Below are 17,947 nucleotides of genomic sequence, written 5' to 3'. Positions count from 1 at the left end.
GTTTGCAGTGGCGACGTAATCTTCAGAGGACAGCGCACACTTTGGCACCAAAGTCCTTGGCTATGAAGGAGTTAAGACCCTTTTGCACAGAGTGTTCATTGGGAACGCTTAGCCAATCACAGCCAGCACTCAATGAATGGCTGTGATTGGTTCAATCACTGCCATTCATCGAGCGCTGGCTGTGATTGGCTGAGACTTAGTCAATCACAGCCAGCGCTTCCAGAAGGCGGGGATTTTTGAATCCCTGGCCAAAAGAGGAGTAGATCACTGCCGGGGGGACCCCGGGGAGAAGATGCAGCCGTCTGACAGCGCGGGACAGTTGATGTATTTTTTTTTTCTTCAGCTACGGTGTATTTTCAGGGAAGGGCTTGTATTTCAAGCCTCCCTCGAAAATCCTCGCAAGTGGTGCTACAAATTCACATGACTTTGTACCACCACATGCGACACTGTAGCGCTACAAAGTCGCGAGAAATAGCAGCGATATCGCACAAACCAGTGATGCGATATCACTGTGATTTTCTCGCAGCGATGCCATGTCACCCGTGTGAACGAGGCCTAATTAACATATGAGCTCACACCACTTCACAGATACATATTGTTATGCTGTAGCTATTCCCAATGTATAGTACATAGCGCTCTGTAATTCACTTACCAAGGTGATTAATGTCCCAACATACAATTGGATTCCTTTGTTGAATATGAACAAGGTGCCCAGCATGATGATGAGGATGAGAAGATACAAGGGCATGTCAACTGCAGCTTGACCAACCCAGTAGGCAGACTGGTAAAGGCCAGCCATCTTCAGCTGAGTGTAAGCTTTCACCTGGCAAAGGAAACCACATCAATAAGAATTACCCATTTACAAGCTGTATGCAATCACTTACAAAGTTCAAGAATGTACGCAGGGATGTAATTATACTTACCGTAACCTCCTGACAATAAAGGACATACATGTATACCCTCCAACAGCGGGCTTTATATGGAGCAGGTACAGGAGTCGAGCATGCTCTCTACATGGTGGGTGCCGTCGGTCTTTGACAGTTGACACCCACCCGCAACAGCCATTCACACCAATTGCAGCTGTTAACCCTTTTAAATGTCACGATCTATATTGATATTTAAATGCCCCGATTAGAGTTTGGAGGTCACAAAGGACCCCCCACGATGGGATACGGAGGTGCTGTTCGGTTGTCATGGCAATCCAGGGGCTTCTGAAGGCCCCCAGGGCTGCCATGTATTTCTTCCTATTAAGATGGACCTGTGGCTTGACTTACAAGAGTTGTATCACATATTATCCGCTATCTACAGGATAGGGAACACTTAATGAGCTGTGGGGTTCACCACTGAGACTTCCACCAATCCTAAATACGAGGGTTCCGTGTTCCCCTCTGCTTGTCACTGCGGGGTCCTATCTCCTCACATAGTGATGAGTGCAGAACGAATGTAGTGCAGGTTGGGCATGTGCAGCCGCTGCTCCATCCATTTTATTGGGGCTGACAGAACTACCTGAGCACTTGCTACTCTGCTATCTCCAGCAGTCCCATTAAAAATTAACAGAGCAGCAACATGCTTCCGCAAGCGATACTCCATTCAGTCTCCTCCTCACTGTGGGGGGTGCAGTGAGCCTGCAGTGAGGAGGACAGAGAACACAAGACCCCTGGTATCAGGATTGCTGGGGGTTTTAGCGGTGAGACCCCCACCAATCAGCAAGTTATCCCCTATCCTGTGGCATAACTATTGATTCTGGTACAACCCCTTTAATAAAATGCCTACAGAAATACTATATACTGCAATACTAAAGTATCGCTGTATATGGTAAGTGCTAAAAAGATTGCAATTTCAAGTCACCCATGGGGACTAAAAGAAAGTAAAAGTGAAAAAAAAGATTTACTATTATGTATTTCTCGTATTTATATTCCGAAATGTATGTTTGGTGTAGCTGTATCCATAAAAGTGTGATCTATCAAAATAATGCATTACTGATCCCGCATGGGGAACGTTGTTGGAAAAAAATACTAAATGCCTTCATTGCACTTTTTAGAACGCCCTGCCTCTAAGAAAAATGAATAAAAAGCATTCAAAAAGTAGTATGTATTTCAAAATGGTACCAAGAGAAACCAAAGGCCGTCCTGCAACAAAAATATAGGAAAAACTAAATACGTCTGGTATTGTGGTAATAGCCCTGCCCCGCAGAATAAAGTTATCAGGTCATTACTCCTGTAGTGTGTACCCCGTAAAAACAAGACCCACCAAAAGATGGTGAAATTGTGTTTTTTTCCCCCAAATTTTAAGGTTTTTCAGTCCATTATATGGTCCATTAAATACCACTGAAAAGTACAACTTGTCCCTCACAAAGCAGCCTCAGCCAGCGCCATGCGCGGAGAAATAAGAGCGGTATGATTTTATAGGAGCGGGGAGGAGAAAGTAAGGCCGCATCATTCAGGGTTTGGAGAGGATTTCTGGTTCTCTCTGAACTTCACTCTTTTTCCAAAATCACTGCTTGCTGTCAGTGAATTTACACAACTGTATTTATTCCCAGAAGCTAAACACCAGTTCTGCTCACCCTGCTGCAGAATTGATGATAAGGGCTCATTCAGAAGAACGTAATTTTTGTGCTGCGAGCAGTGCAAAAAGATGGCTGCTAACATCGCTGTAAAGATCGCAGTGAATGGGCTGCTTCCAGCTACTTGAAGTAGCCAGTTCACACGATCGCAGATGCGGGCTGCGCACTATCCAGCTCCCCATAGGAGTCAATGGAAAGTCCTGCGCAGCACAGATAGGTCAGGTCCTATCTTTTGAGCACACCACAAAGCTACATGTGACCTACATTTGCATGTCCTAACTTTGTTAGGTGCGCACCGTTCCGCACGCCTAACATGCTCTCATGTGAGCGCATCTATATGAACCTATTGGTTCCTAATAGAAGCGCATTCTGTGTGCTGCTAGCAGTGCGAAAATTCCGTTTGTGTGAGCAAGCCCAAAGGTGAGCTGGGATACGCTGTAGTGAGGCGGTGATCCACATCAGCTCTGTTCCTTTAGGCTGGGTTCACACACAGCGGATTCCCGATGGAAATCATGCGGTTTGGCCACAGCGAAAAACCCCGAGATTTCTGCTGGGAGAACCATTGCTTCAAAACCCGCGGCGGTTTTAAAGCGGCCTGGCTGCTCGCTCTTACGCTGCGGCCGGCGCTCCCATAGAGGAGAGCGCGGCCGCAGCGGAAAAAAAAATGGACATGCTGTGGCTGGCAATCACGGGATTAGCGGCCGCAGGCGGATTTGCCGCGGCGAAATTCCGCACGAAATTTCTGCGGCAAATCTGCCCCGTGTGAACCCAGCCTTACTGTCATAATGAACAGCACAGCTTTATGGCTCTCCAAATCAGACCAACACAGATGATAGCATGAATGAGATTTGCTATATTTCAGCCTCCACAGCAAGTATATTACTTGTACTGCACCTTCCTAATCACAATGCATCCTGCTGTTGTACCGGCCAGCATTTGCTTTAGGTTGTAATCCTCTGTGTATTATGCCCCATTTAGATGCAATAATTGTTATTTGAACGAACGAATGACTTTTTTGCTTTCAAATGTTGAGCGTTTACACGTAAAGATAATCCTCGCCATTCCCCTCATCAGCTATGTGAGCACTGTATGTGTTGTTTGCTCAGGTGGGCGCGTGTTTATGCGAAGAATCTCTCATCAGGGGTAATTAGTGCGAAGAAGCCATTGTCTTCTGCAGCAGGGGTCATTGTGTTTAGGGGGCAAACAGTCAGCGCTCCCCTCAAGTCTTCTGAAAGACTGAAGGACTGAACAAACAACATTTAAACTTGACAAGCGAATGAACTAGAGACTATTTTTATGCTGAAACTCAGTGATAAACGACAAGTGAATGAATAGTGCCTGATGGCCGCGCGTTTACAAGTAACGACTATTGTTCACTTTCACTCGTTTGAGCGATAATCGTTGCGTGTAAATGGGCCTTTAGCCTAGCACTCCACTTATAAATGTAGCAATTGTTAACATGACTGGTGCATTGTGATAAATCAGATGACAGCCCTGTGGCACACACGTAGTAACATTCAGTGTGGTGAAGGGAAGCAGTCATTATAATTCTTACCTTATGGTTGTATGTGTTTTCCATGGCAAAATATGGCAGCATGCCGGCAGCGATAATGCCCAGGTAAATGACCAGAAAGTACAGAGTGGTTCTGAAGTTTAACTCCAAATTCTCCTATAAAGTATAACATGGCATCTAATTATCACACATTCTTACCTTCGGGCTTTGATATACAGTAGTGTATCTACAGTGCATGCTGCATATGGCCAATTAACCCCTGAAGGACCAAACCAGATTGCTTCAAATACTCCATCAAATGTTATGGCATTCCAAGAGTCAGAAGTTTTTCTTATTTTTTCACCAAACCTGTACTATTGCTTGTTTTTTGTGGAAAAAGTTTTAGTTTTTTATTAGCACCATTTTTGGGGTTGATTTATTAGATAACTTTTTTTTTTTTTGCATGGGGGGGGGGGGTAGAATTAATGGAAAAAAACACTGCAAATTTGTCACTATCTTTTACTTTCTTTTAGGGCTCAGTCACACGGACGTTTAAATGCATGCGCTTGAAAATTTCGCACATGTGACCACTGCCATTGAAAAGCATTGGTTCTATACAGTGCGATCTTTTTTACACGTGAAAAAACGCCCATGTGACTGCGCCCTAAGTCAAAGTTTTTGGTATAAATGATGCGGCATCTTCATTGAAAAAAACGTTACCACTACAGTGAGGTAATTTTTTTTCTTTTCTTTTAGTGCGTTTGCCAGGTTTTATTTTAAAAAATGTTGTTTTTATGACAATATAAATTTGGAGGCCCAGACCTTTTTTAGTTGCTCTAAGAGGACTTGTGCTGCCGCATGAGGACTTGATTTTACAGAATGGGTTGCAGTTTTTTGGCACTTTTTGGGGAACATATAATTTTATTTTAATTTATGGGAGGACTATAAAAAAAGACTAATTCTGTAATTTTTCATATTATTACTATATATATATATATATATATATATATATATTTAGACCAATGAGGCTTTTCTATTTTATTAAAATTCATTGATTCTGATTTGACTTCAAAAATACTAGAAGCTGCGATCATGTGAGCACGTCTATAACACTGAACATTCAAGGTTTCTTGCATATCATCTATGCACATCCTCAGCCAGTAGAGGGAGCTGTAACAACTTGCTCCTGAAGTCTTGGTTTCAGTGATGACTTCACTGGGATTTTCTATTCCACGTGTGTAAATACAGGGGCTAAGGACACGGACAGGCAGGGAGATGTGATGTGCTGGACCTCAGCGACAATACAATAAACATGGAAGGAGCTAGGATTGATCCTTAATCTTGTTGTGATATGACCTGCCTATTAAGCAGAGACCCGTGCTAAAAAGGGTGACACCGCCTCAGGAATGTAGAGGGATTTCCTGAACATCCCTAGATGGAAAGATGGAAGAGGGGAACTGCAGAAGGAATGGACAGAAGGTGGGGAGTCTTGGGAGGTGGTGGTGGGGAGAAGCATGAATGAACAAACAAACAAACTGCAGGAGGTGTGTGTGTGTGTATATATATATATATGTATGTGTGCGCGCGCGCGCGGGTGGGGGGCAATGAGGACAGTAATGGGCAGACCGACATGGATCAATGCACAGGGTGAAATAGACACACTCCAGCAGGTCCACTTTACATCGATCCGCGGCTTACCTGTGGGAACGGGCTGCTCCACACCTGGATGCTCTCATTCATGTGCAGCTGTCTCAGCAGAGTATTACTGATCGTGTTAATGAGGACGGGTAGAGAGTGGACCATGCTGCTATTAAATACAGCTTCATACGTGAAGTACTAGAAGACATACAAGTACAAGACAGTTTAGGGGGTAGAGACAAGTGTCCAACAGTAAGGTCTTACACATACTGTACAAGGGGTGGGTGGATATAAAGAAGGTCCACAGGGGTGACACAAGATATCTATAGTGAAAAATGTGTATACAAACTATCTTCTAGCACACTACTTCCATAAAATGTAGGCGATTAGCCCGTATTGCTCCCTACTTACGCCCTCATACCTTTCCTGAACTGGAGACATCAAGAGCCCCATTGTGAGGAGCAACAGAAATGTAGTCACTTCCATTCATGAGATCCACTTTGATCTTCTGGTTCCTCAGCGCATCTATTAAGTCCTCTATTTTATCCCCTATAGCAGAAATGTACAGATGTAAACATGCATGTTCCAATAACACATTAAAAGCTATAGAGAGTTCTTAGCCATCAGCGATATCCTCATCCCACTAGAATATACCAGAATTATCTGGTGTGGAGACTTTAACTTAACCAAAGACCCTAGCATTGACTCCACATCCCAAGTCCACCCTACAAGAAACAGAGGACTAAGAAAAAGGTTCAAGGAAGCACTCCAGCTACTGACACTAGCTGATACCTGGAGGGAATTTAACCAAGCAAAGAGAGGATACACATACTTTTCCCAGTCCACAAGCACCATTACAGACTAGACTGGATCCTTACTAACTCACAGACCCTTCCCCTACTAGCTTACTCTCGCCACTAAATAAGCGCATGGTCAGACCACGACGCAGTGCTAGCTGAATTTTTACTATCACCAAAAACACGTATACCATACACATGGAGACTAACGAAGCCCTCCTCACCAACCCAACAACAACCAACACGCTACAGCAAAAACTAGAAGAGTATTTCCATCCCAACACACCAGAGGACACAGAACTAGACATCCGTTGGTTAGCCCACAAGCCTGTGATACGGGGAACCTTGATAGCTATGGCCTCACAAAAAAAAAGGGAAAACCAGAGTCCAAAACACCTTAGAACATAAAATACGCAAACTAGAACACCCCTCCCCCTATTTAAGAAAATCAATACAAGACACCAGAATGGAACTGAACATGCTACTGTCCCACAAAACAGAAAAAGCACTAGCCTGGACGCAGGCAACGTACTTTCAATACGCAAACAAACCGGACAGACTATTAGCAAGAAAGCTCAGGGAAAAACAAACTATCAACACAATCCACAAAATCCAGACAAAGCAAGGCAACATCACGTCAAACCCTGATAAAATATACAAAATCTTCCATCAATATTACCAAAAATTATACAGAAACCAACAAACCCCAGCAGAGAACCAAATCGCAGACTTCTTCTCCCAACTTAAAATACCCCATCTGACAGAATCGAAACTTTCAGACCTTAATGCTAGCATAACAGACGAAGACATTGACTGGGCAATCAAACGCCTCAAACGAGGCAAAGCCCCAGGACCAGACGGGTTTACGTCCCTATACTACAAAAAAATTGCCCCAATATTAAAACCCCACCTAACTGCACTCTATAATTACATCCTACACAAAGGCCACATTCACCCAGATTTCCTACAAGCCCTGATCACAACCCTCCCAAAGCCAAGAAAAGACCCCACTCTCCCCTCTAACTATAGGCCCATTCCCCTTCTCAACGTAGATCTAAAATTATTTACCTCCATTATAGCAAATAGGATTAATAGAATACTCCCCTCACTAGTGCATCGAGACCAGGTGGGCTTCATCCCAGGTAGACAAGCACCCAACAATGTTAGAAAAATTCTTAACCTCATCCACATTGCAAACAAGACCAACACCCCCATGTCGGTCCTAGCATTAGACATAGAGAATCAAAGGCTTTTTCTATCATGGCAATACCTCCAAATAACCCTTAACAAAATGGGATTTGCAGGCCCATTCCTAAAAATAATTTCAGCATTTTACTCAAAACCTACAGCATTTCTTAAAATCCCATCGACCCTGCCAGCCCCGATACAAATCCTCAGAGGCACCCGACAAGGATGTCCACTCTCACCCGCTCTTTTTGCACTGGCAATGGAGCCTCTGGCAATTGCCATACGGGAAAACCCCAACATTACGGGAATCCTGACAGGTAACACCAACAATAAGCTAAGCTAAACAACCCAGAATTCCCAAATCTATTATGTGCTTACACAAAAAATACGGTGGCCTATCAGTACCCTGCATCGCGAAATATTACAAAGCCGCCCGCATGGCACAAATCCTACCCGTTTATGCCGGTCGCCAATCCCCATTGTGGACTTCAATTGAAGAATCTCAATTTACCCCAAATACCTGGCCAGCTCTTCTCTGGACAAAAACTCCCCTCCCGCCCGGGCTCGAATCAAGCTCACCCTTCACTTTCTACTCCATTTTACTTTGGCGACAAGTCAGATTCAAGCTTAATACCAAGAACACCCCCTCTCCTCTCACCCCTTTACTACACAACCAAGAGTTCCCACCGGGCTTGGAGGGAACCCAATTCACGTGGTGGAAAACAAACAAACTGACGACCTTGTATGACTTCCTAATTCATGACAAGCTGACCTAGATGTCTACCTTTACCAACCAATACAAACCACCCCCACAAGAATGGTGGAGAAAAACCCAGGTCTTCCACTATTGGTCCTCTATTCTGCCCTCCGGCACGAAGGCAAAAATGACCCAGATGGAGGCAATGTGTAAATTCTGCCCCACTCATCCTGGCATTCTTTCCCACTTCTATAACATGCTAAATACATCATTACGAGACTCTTAACTCTCCTACATGTTACAGTGGGAATCTGACCTACACTCATCCCTATCAATAGAGAGATGGCACCACTGCTGTGAGACCTTGAGCAAAAACAGCTGGCAGGTCTCCCTAACAGAGACATCCCTGAAGGTTCTCCATAGAGCATACCTAGTACCAGAAAGAATAAACACAATCTACCCGGAGACATCCAGTCAGTGCTTCCGAGGATGTAGTGAGGTCGTCTCACAGCTCTACATTTGGTGGACATGTCCGGTGGCACAGGAACTCTGGAAAAGAGTCTCCCATCTTATAGCCACAGTGAGCGGCACCCCCTTTAGACCCAATCCTTTTGTGCTGCTGTTGGGAGACAAACCGGCTGGAATGCGTAACGCCCCCTTTAAACTTCTTCAATATATTACAATGGCAGCACGAATCCTTATAGCACAACAGTGGCGCAAACCGACACTCCCATACGAGCGGCTGGAAAACCGCATCAACAAAGGCCTCATAAACGAGAGGCTCATTGCCATACGACAGGACATGGTCCAGCAATTTGAAAAGGTGTGGAATCCATGGATAACACATATTAACATACCAAACTTGACCTACGTGGTAAGATTGTAAATGAAAAATGGAAAGGTCACACCCCAAAAACAACAAAATAGACCCCAGTCCCACCCCGCATACCCATTCAGCCATTAAGACACAACACAACAATGGGTGGATGACATCGAGATCAGCCCCCCCCCCCTCTAAAAACAAGGCAAAACGAGATGGCGTTACACATGAACATATACCTAAAAACTGTACCCTGTATATATTTAGTTTTGTTAATGTTTATTGTTTCCCTTTTAACGTTTTTCCCCTTCCCCCCTCTTCCTCCCTTTCCCAGCCCCCCCGCCTTACCACCCACCCTGCCCTGCTGACAAGATCGCTATGCTATCAAGAAGCCTCAACCTTTCCCCCACCCCCCTCTCCACCCTAACACCTTCCCAATATTAATAATGCACATTCGCCTGAATTGTGAGAGCTCTGTACTGCAAAATATCCTTAGCCCCCTGCGCGGGGACTCCGAGTGTTGCCAACTGCAAGTTTAAATTCAATAAAACCTTTTGAAACATAAAAGCTATAGAGAGAAACACAAATGCATTCATGAGGATTGCAGTACTTGGTGCATCAGTAAGTTACGCCATCACTTCATGAACGGTGGGAGTCCAACCGTAGGACCCCTCACGGTCCTGAGAATGAAGTGGTTGGAGAAGGAGTGAAGAGGAGGCAACACTAATCAATCACCGAGTCTCATTCATTCTCAGGATCATGGAGGATCAGAGATGGAAACCCCACCAAAACAACGTTATGGCATATCCTAGCTGACATCACTGTATGACATGGGAATAACCTCTGCAGATCTCATGTATTATAACCATAAAGCAATGGAGGGATCTTTATCAAGAAGGAACTTAGAAATGAATAGCATTGGTCATTGGACCCATAAAAATTGTAATCTTGGATAAAGGAATATCTTATATTACAGTAGATATTGAATATTTTTACAATCCTACAAGCAAAAAAGCCCCTTGCCTATCTAATTGCTGCAAACATTTGATATTAGCTGCATTACCTGTGGAGCTCTGCACCAAAAGACTTGTGAGATACTTCTGACTCTTCTGTCCCGGACGGAGGAAGTACAGATCAGGGGAGAGTCTGATATTGGTGGATTTGTGGTGGTACCAGTGGACAATGTTTATTGCTATTTGGACAGCTAAGAACACAAAGAGAAAGAGCGACCTGAAACAGAGAAGCAAATGTCACGTTAAAGTGTGCAAATAACCATACTGCAGCAAATATGGGGGGGGATTCATGGAGACTAGTGAGAGGTCCATCGCAACCAATACCAAAATCTGTTCCTCAATTTAGTCACTGGTCAGACCATACATGGAATACTAATAACTATGTAAAAATATATCAGGGGACAATACAGAGATCTCTCCCATCATGTATTATACCTAGCACTGTAACAAGGGGGCGCTCTAATAACTATGTATAGATATATCAGGGGACAATACAGAGATCTCTCCCATCATCTATTATACCCAGCACTGTAACAAGGGGGCACTCTAATAACTATGTATAAATATATCAGGGGTCAGTACAGAGATCTCTCCCACCATCTATACTCAGGAGTGTAACAAGGGAGCTCTTTAATAACTATGTATAAATATATCAGGGGACAATACAGAGATCTCTCTCATCCTCTATTATACCCAGAACTATAACAAGGGGGCGCTCTAATAACTATGTATAATATATATCAGGGGACAATACAGAGATCTCTCCCATCATGTATTATACCTAGCACTGTAACAAGGGGGCGCTCTAATAACTATGTATAATATATCAGGGGTCAGTACAGAGATCTCTCTCATCATCTATTTATACCCAGGACTGTAATAAGAGGCGCTCTAATAACTATGTATAAATATATCAGGGGACAATACAGAGATCCCTCCCATCACCTATTTATTCCCAGGACTGTAACAAGGGGGCGCTCTAATAACTATGTATAAATATATCATGGGTCAGTACAGAGATCTCTCTCATCATCTATTATACCCAGAACTATAACAAGGGGGCGCTCAAATAACTATGTATAGATATATCATGGGACAATACAGAGATCTCTCCCATCATCTATTATACCCAGAACTGTAACAAGGGGGCACTCTAATAACTAGGCATAAATATATCAGGGGACAATAAATAGATCTCTCCCATCATCTATTTATACCCAGGACTGTAACAAGGCTACGATCTAATAATTATGTATAAATATATCAGGGGACAATACAGAGATCTCTCCCATCATCTATTATACCCAGAACTATAACAAGGGGGCGCTCTAATAACTAGGCATAAATATATCATGGGACAATAAAGAGATCTCTCCCATCATCTATTTATAGGACTGTAACAAGGGGGCGATCTAATAACTATGTATGAATATATCATGGGTCAGTACAGAGATCTCTCCAATTATCTATCTATAACCAGGGCTGTAACAAGAGGGCGCTCTAATAACTATGTACAGATATATACATACAGATATATATCTCTCCCATAATCTGTTTATACCCAAGACTGTGACTGTAACAAGGGGACATCCTCTATGTCTAAAGGATAGAAGGTTTCTACACCGACATAAAAGGGGGTTCTTTACTGTAAGAGCAGTGAGACTGTGGAACTCTCTGCCTGAGGATGTGGTGATGGCAAACTCGATAAAAGAGGTCAAGAGGGGGGGGGGGGGGGGGCGTGGCCAGCGACCAACATGGAGAGTCGCATGTGAGGACAGCTCCCCAGGGGAAAGTCTAGAATCCGTATAAAATCCTGGCCTTATCAGACTCCTGTTGCCCACAACACCACTAAAGGACCTCTAGATCCTGAGGAAAGAACTGGACCGCAGCTGGGAGCAATAACAGCCTCTTGACACCCACAGCAAGACCGTGGGCCGAGGTAGAAGAGAAGTGGCGCCAACGCCCTGCTCCCCTCTCGCTCTTCATTTGGCGCCAACTTGTCTGACCCACCTGCCTGCAGGCTGAACCGAGGTTTGTGTGCCCCGTCCTCCCTTACCCAGGCGCAACTTAACCGGCAAGAATCCCCCTTTTAGGACCTGTGGCTTGCTGGACCGCCTCATCTGCCAGGCGGCAACCCGCGCCCGGTTACAACCCGAACGGAGAGGGACCCTCCGAACCCTCGCCACTGGAGTCGTACCGCCGCTGCAAGACCTGAGCATGGGTTGCGGTCCGCCTGTCGCTCCGGTCGCCCCGTCGCCTCAAGACCTCCAGCCGTCGCTTGCCTGCAGCACCCCGCACTCTGTCGCCTCAAAACCTTCAGCCGCCGCTTGCCTGCGGCGCCCCGTGGCAACCGACCCGGACCTGGCCTCGAGAGCCGCGAGCCTCCGGTGCCTACCTCCACAAGGAGTACCTCCTGCAAGGTCCCGACCGGAGCCGCGGTTTGCTAAGCCGCCCGTCTCCTGCTCACCTGGGAGCCGTTCCCTGCAGCCGAACATCCGATCCTCTATAGGTCGGGGGCGCGGTCCGTCTCCCAGCCTCTGAAGCCGACAGTCAGCTGTGAGAACTAGCGGGATACTACGGACCGCCCGTCCTCCCCGCCGCTACATAATGTCCTGCTGCCGCTTGCCGGCGGAGCCGGGCACTCTGCGATGCACTGATCGCGGCTTGGGAGAGGAGGAAAGCAAGAAACCCTTCTTTCAAGCAGAGGGATCGGGGCCGCGACCGGTCCGGCCGCCTCATCTGCAGCCCGCATTCAGGCTGATCTACTGGGGCCGGACGGACGGAGACACTCGGCGTCCCCCTGGAGCACTGGACTTGAAAAATCCCCCCCAACAAACTGTGAGTAACTAGTGGGGGCAGGGGGACAACACATTTGCCCTGCAAAGCCAGCTCATGGAACTGTAAACCTGGGCAAACAGCCCACAGTAAAATCCTCCTCACCCCCCCTGGAAAGCACCGCTTGCTGCCCACACCGCTAGATAGCGGCGCCCTGGAGGGGAGACGGGAGACTGCCCCAAGATATAACTCCCAGACGGGCAGCGATCCACCTGCCGGACAAGCAGTTGGTCCCACAGGAAACATTAATCTCTCCGTATACTTCAAATTGTGACGTTGGAGCGACAAGAGAGAAATGTATAGCCATTTGCAGGCAGCATCGCCACGCAAGGCTACTGTCACCTTCCACCGTTGCCACCGCGACCAGTTTAAGATTTGGACAAATCCTGTATAATTGTGACCCAATCTATTGGACCCTTACCCTCTAACAATTACTGCAACTGCATAATTACAAGGACTTTATAGTCTATAGCATCTAAATCCTGCGAGAATTGCATCAAATCTTTAGAACTGCTATCCGACATTTTCTGCAAGTAACAGTGCCTGAAGCTGCTTACACTAGGCTGCTGCAGGGGGAAAAGACGAAGGAAAACCCCTTCTCTCTATAAAGTACCATACTAATCTAACGCCATCTATCATGAGTACACGTGCCAAAAGCGGCTCTGCAGCAGAGAAACTAAAAGAATTCGCCCGCACCGAAAACTCAGATCATACCCCGCGGGCGTCGCGACCTACCCAGATGAGAGAACTTGAAGACGACATGGGGCAACCCCCGGAACCAACTATGCGACAACTTCTAGAAGCAATTAACACCTGCAAATCTTCTCTCACCAACAAAATAGAAGAGATAAAGACTGACGTCTCCTTGCTAAGACAAGACCTACAGAATATGCGAGGCAGAATGCAGGAGATGGAAGACCGCATCTCCAACGCAGAAGACTCCCTGCGCCCACTTTCTGCGGCAGTAAAAAAAGCCATAAGAATAACAGAATTTTGCCAATCCAAAACAGACGATCTGGAAAATCGGTCACGCCGTAACAATCTGCGCATAATAGGCCTGCCGGAAAAATCGGAAGGCTCCCGCCCAGAAATATTTGCCGAGACCTGTCTGAAATGCTTATTGGGCGACGACACCTTCTCCGCTCACTTCACAGTGGAAAGAGCCCACCAGGTCCCAGCAAAACCGCCACAACGGGAGCCCTCCCCGCGCCCATTCCTAGCAAGGATCTTGAATTGCAGGGACCGAGATGCCGCATTACGCCAAGCCAGACTAAAGGGCCCACTCAAATATAACAACACAACGATTTCCATATTCCCTGACTTTTCTGCCGAATTACAAAAACAAAGAGCCACCTTCATGGAAGTTAAAGGGGTTGTCCCGCGAAAGCAAGTGGGTCTATACACTTCTGTATGGCCATATTAATGCACTTTGTAATATACATCGTGCATTAATTATGAGCCATACAGAAGTTATTCACTTACCTGTTCCGTTGCTAGCGTCCCCGTCTCCATGGTACCGTCTAATTTTCAGCGTCTAATCGCCGGATTAGACGCGCTTGCGCAGTCCGGTCTTCTTCTTTTCTGAATGCGGCCGCTCGTGCCGGAGAGCGGCTCCTGGTAGCTCCGCCCCGTCACGTGCCGATTCCAGCCAATCAGGAGGCTGGAATCGGCAATGGACCGCACAGAAGCCATGCGGTCCACCGAGGGAGAAGATCCCGGCGGCCATCTTCACCAGGTAAGTAAGAAGTCACCGGAGCGCGGGGATTCAGGTAAGCACTGTCCGGTTTTCTTTTTTAACCCCTGCATCGGGTTTGTCTCGCGCGGAACGGGGGGGGGCTGTTGAAAAAAAAAAACCCGTTTCGGCGCGGGACAACCCCTTTAAGAGGAAGTTTAAAGAAAGAAATATCCCCTACTCAATGGCATACCCAGCCCGTTTGCGCATCGTGGCACAAGGAAAGGCGATCTTTCTGCAATCTCCCACTGAGGCCCTCGAATGGCTTGATATGCACCCAGAGTCACCGAGAGACGTTTGATCCTGTTACAGTTATGGCGGGACTCTAAACCCAGTTATAATTTGCATTGCCAATACCCCTCTGACTTATAGATGGCGAACTGAACGGCTGCGGCACTCAAATCACAGTCAAGGCCTAGCGGTCAAATTGAGCCCTCTATAGGCCATCGGGATATCCCATCCTAACAACATCTGCTACTTCTAGATAGATTGTAGCTAAATTGTTTTGTTTTTTTGATCTATTTCTCTCTTTGTACTCCATTTTCTATTGACACCTACGCGAAAATTTAAGCAAGATGTCAAGGGTTAATTGTTTAAGATGTTTTAATCTGTTCTTTATCAATATTCTTAACAAGTCGGCGCTGACACAACCCATTTTTCAATACTCGGCAGTATTTTCCCCTCTCCTATATTCAATAGGTATAGATAAAATGTGTAAATTCCATGCTTACGTAAATACCAATGTCTCTAACATGCCTTAGTTGGAATGTGCAGGGCTTAGGTACCGCTCTCCAGCGGAGGGCAGTCTTCTCATATATTAAGCAAATTAATCCACACATTATATGTTTGCAGGGGACCCACCTAATTAAAGACAAGGCCGACACCCTGAGAAAACCATGGGTCCAATGGATGGCCCACTCCTTGCACACCTCCTCCTCTAGAGGCGTCTCTTTGCTTATCCACAAGTCTTTGAGATGGAACCCCATTAACGTCCGCAGAGACCCTGAAGGAAGATTCATATTCATACACGGGGAAATTGACTCCAAACCTTATGTCATTCTATCTATCTACAACCCACCCCACAACAACCTCTATCTTCTACAAACAGCCATAGCATTTGCGCACCAATACCCTTCGGCGGCGGTGATTTGTCTAGGGGATTTTAACTTGGTAATGGATCCAACTAAGTACAGATTCCATACATCCCCTAACACTACCTCCACTTCAAACTCCCCCTTGAGGCAATTGATCGAAGGTGTCGGCTGGGTTGATCTCTGGCGATTATATCACCCCGAAACTTTAGAATTCACCTGTCACTCCCCAGGACATAATGCCTTGGAGAGAATTGATTATATATTCAGTTCCACGGAACTGGCGATTTTTCTCTCCAATATAACGCACTGTCCGCAGGGCATATCTGACCATAGCCCCATACTGTTAACCTTAAAATTCCCTCGGCACGAGATAATGCCTGTATGGAAACTGCATCCATTCTGGCTCAAGCTTATGGGGTCAGATGACCAAACTCCCTTCCATATATCCCTATTCCTAGATGCTCATGACAGCAACACCCACCCTGCCCTAAAGTGGGACACCCTCAAAGCCTACATTAGAGGATTCCTTAAATCCTTACACATATTAAAAAGTCAACATCCCAGACCGACAAAGAACTAGAAACCCAAACTATGGAAGCCGAAAAACTATACATATCTAATCCCACAGATGCTAACAAAATAGCCTGGCTTGGCCTCTCCCGACTCTATAAGCACCAAATTCACGCTAAGGCCAAATGCAAATTATTCTTCACCAAGCAATATTATTTTGAACTGGGAAATCAATCCAGCCACCTACTCGCCAATTTGATTAGATGGGAAAACCAAGCCAATACAGTCCTTAAGATTAAAAACCAATGTGAAGCGGAGCTGACTGATGCCCCAGCTATCACAAACTGCTTCAAGGAATTCTACACCAAGTTGTACAGTTCTTCCTCCCAAAATACTGTGGCAGATACCCTAAACTATCTAAATGACTTGACCTTCCCAACTCTTTCCACAGAACAGGTCGAGCTCCTGGAAGCTCCAATCACTCTGGAAGAGATCCAGCAAACAATTCAAGACATGGCTCTTAACAAATCTCCTGGCCCGGACGGCCTCCCAATAGAGGCATATCGTAAATATAGCGAACAACTGGCCCCGCAACTACTAGAGACACTGTGCCAGGCCCAAATAGATAAAGCACTCCCACCCTCATTTTACAAAGCCTCCATAGTAGTGATATTGAAACCTGGGAAAAACCCTATAGAATGCGACTCATATCACCCCATTTCACTGCTGAACGCAGACTATAAGATTTTAACTAAAATCCTGGCCACCAGACTAAATCAGGTAATCTTATCCATAATACATCCCGACCAGACAGGTTTCATGCCAGGGAAATCCACAACAATAAACATTCGCAGAGTCCAAACAGCCATTCAATTGGGAAAACAATCCAACATGCCCTGGGCCCTGGTCTCGCTAGACATGACAAAAGCTTTCGACTCTTTAGAGTGGGTCTTTTTGGAGGCCTGTCTGGTCTGTTTCGGATTTGGTCCTCAATTTCGGCAATGGGTTAAAACTATATATAAATCCCCGAACGCAAACGTGATTGTAAACGGCATCCCATCAGCGGAGTTTCAACTGGCTAGGGGCACCCGACAGGGATGCCCTTTATCCCCGGCCCTATTCGCCATGGCCATTGAGGCACTGGCAATCTGTCTGAGAAACACCCCCAACGTAACCGGTATCAGATGGGCAGACCTTGAGAGTAAATTAGGATTATACGCAGATGACACAATTCTTTTCTTATCAGATCCATTAAACTCCTTTTCCCAAGCTATGATCCATATAGACAGATTTTCTCATTTTTCAGGACTACACGTTAATGGGTCCAAATCCACAATCCTATATACAGACCTTCACCCAAAAAATGATCCGTGTGTCACTTGATATGGACTAAAAGCGGTTTCAACATTTAAATACTTGGGGATGATTATGTCCTGCGACCATGGCAGGGCAATAGCAGATAATGTCAGCCCATAACTGGAGGATATAAAACATAAGCTCAAGAGGTGGTCCAAGCTGCCGCTCTCTGTGGCAGGGCGGATAAATCTTGTTAAAATGGTCATCCAACC

The 17,947-nt window shown here is 45.7% G+C and overlaps 1 protein-coding gene across 1 annotated transcript in view; it reads right to left on the bottom strand.

The window, feature by feature from the left end:
- The window catches only part of LOC136587286 (cholesterol transporter ABCA5-like), a 205,783-nt gene that overhangs the window by 39,474 nt on the left and 148,362 nt on the right, over window positions 1-17,947 (bottom strand). The window contains exons 20-24 of the mRNA XM_066585834.1: window positions 10,259-10,425; window positions 6,115-6,242; window positions 5,754-5,891; window positions 4,119-4,232; window positions 653-823 (exon numbers count right to left, since the gene is read on the bottom strand). Of these exons, the coding sequence (XP_066441931.1) occupies window positions 653-823; window positions 4,119-4,232; window positions 5,754-5,891; window positions 6,115-6,242; window positions 10,259-10,425 (718 nt within the window). The remainder of the gene's footprint in view (window positions 1-652; window positions 824-4,118; window positions 4,233-5,753; window positions 5,892-6,114; window positions 6,243-10,258; window positions 10,426-17,947) is intronic.

Source organism: Eleutherodactylus coqui, chromosome 13 (genome assembly GCF_035609145.1).
Source record: "Eleutherodactylus coqui strain aEleCoq1 chromosome 13, aEleCoq1.hap1, whole genome shotgun sequence".
In the NCBI taxonomy this organism is placed as follows: Eukaryota; Metazoa; Chordata; class Amphibia; order Anura; family Eleutherodactylidae; genus Eleutherodactylus; species Eleutherodactylus coqui.
The sequence above is the reverse complement of the archived record's forward strand: the minus strand, read 5'-3'. Positions and strand labels throughout refer to the sequence as shown.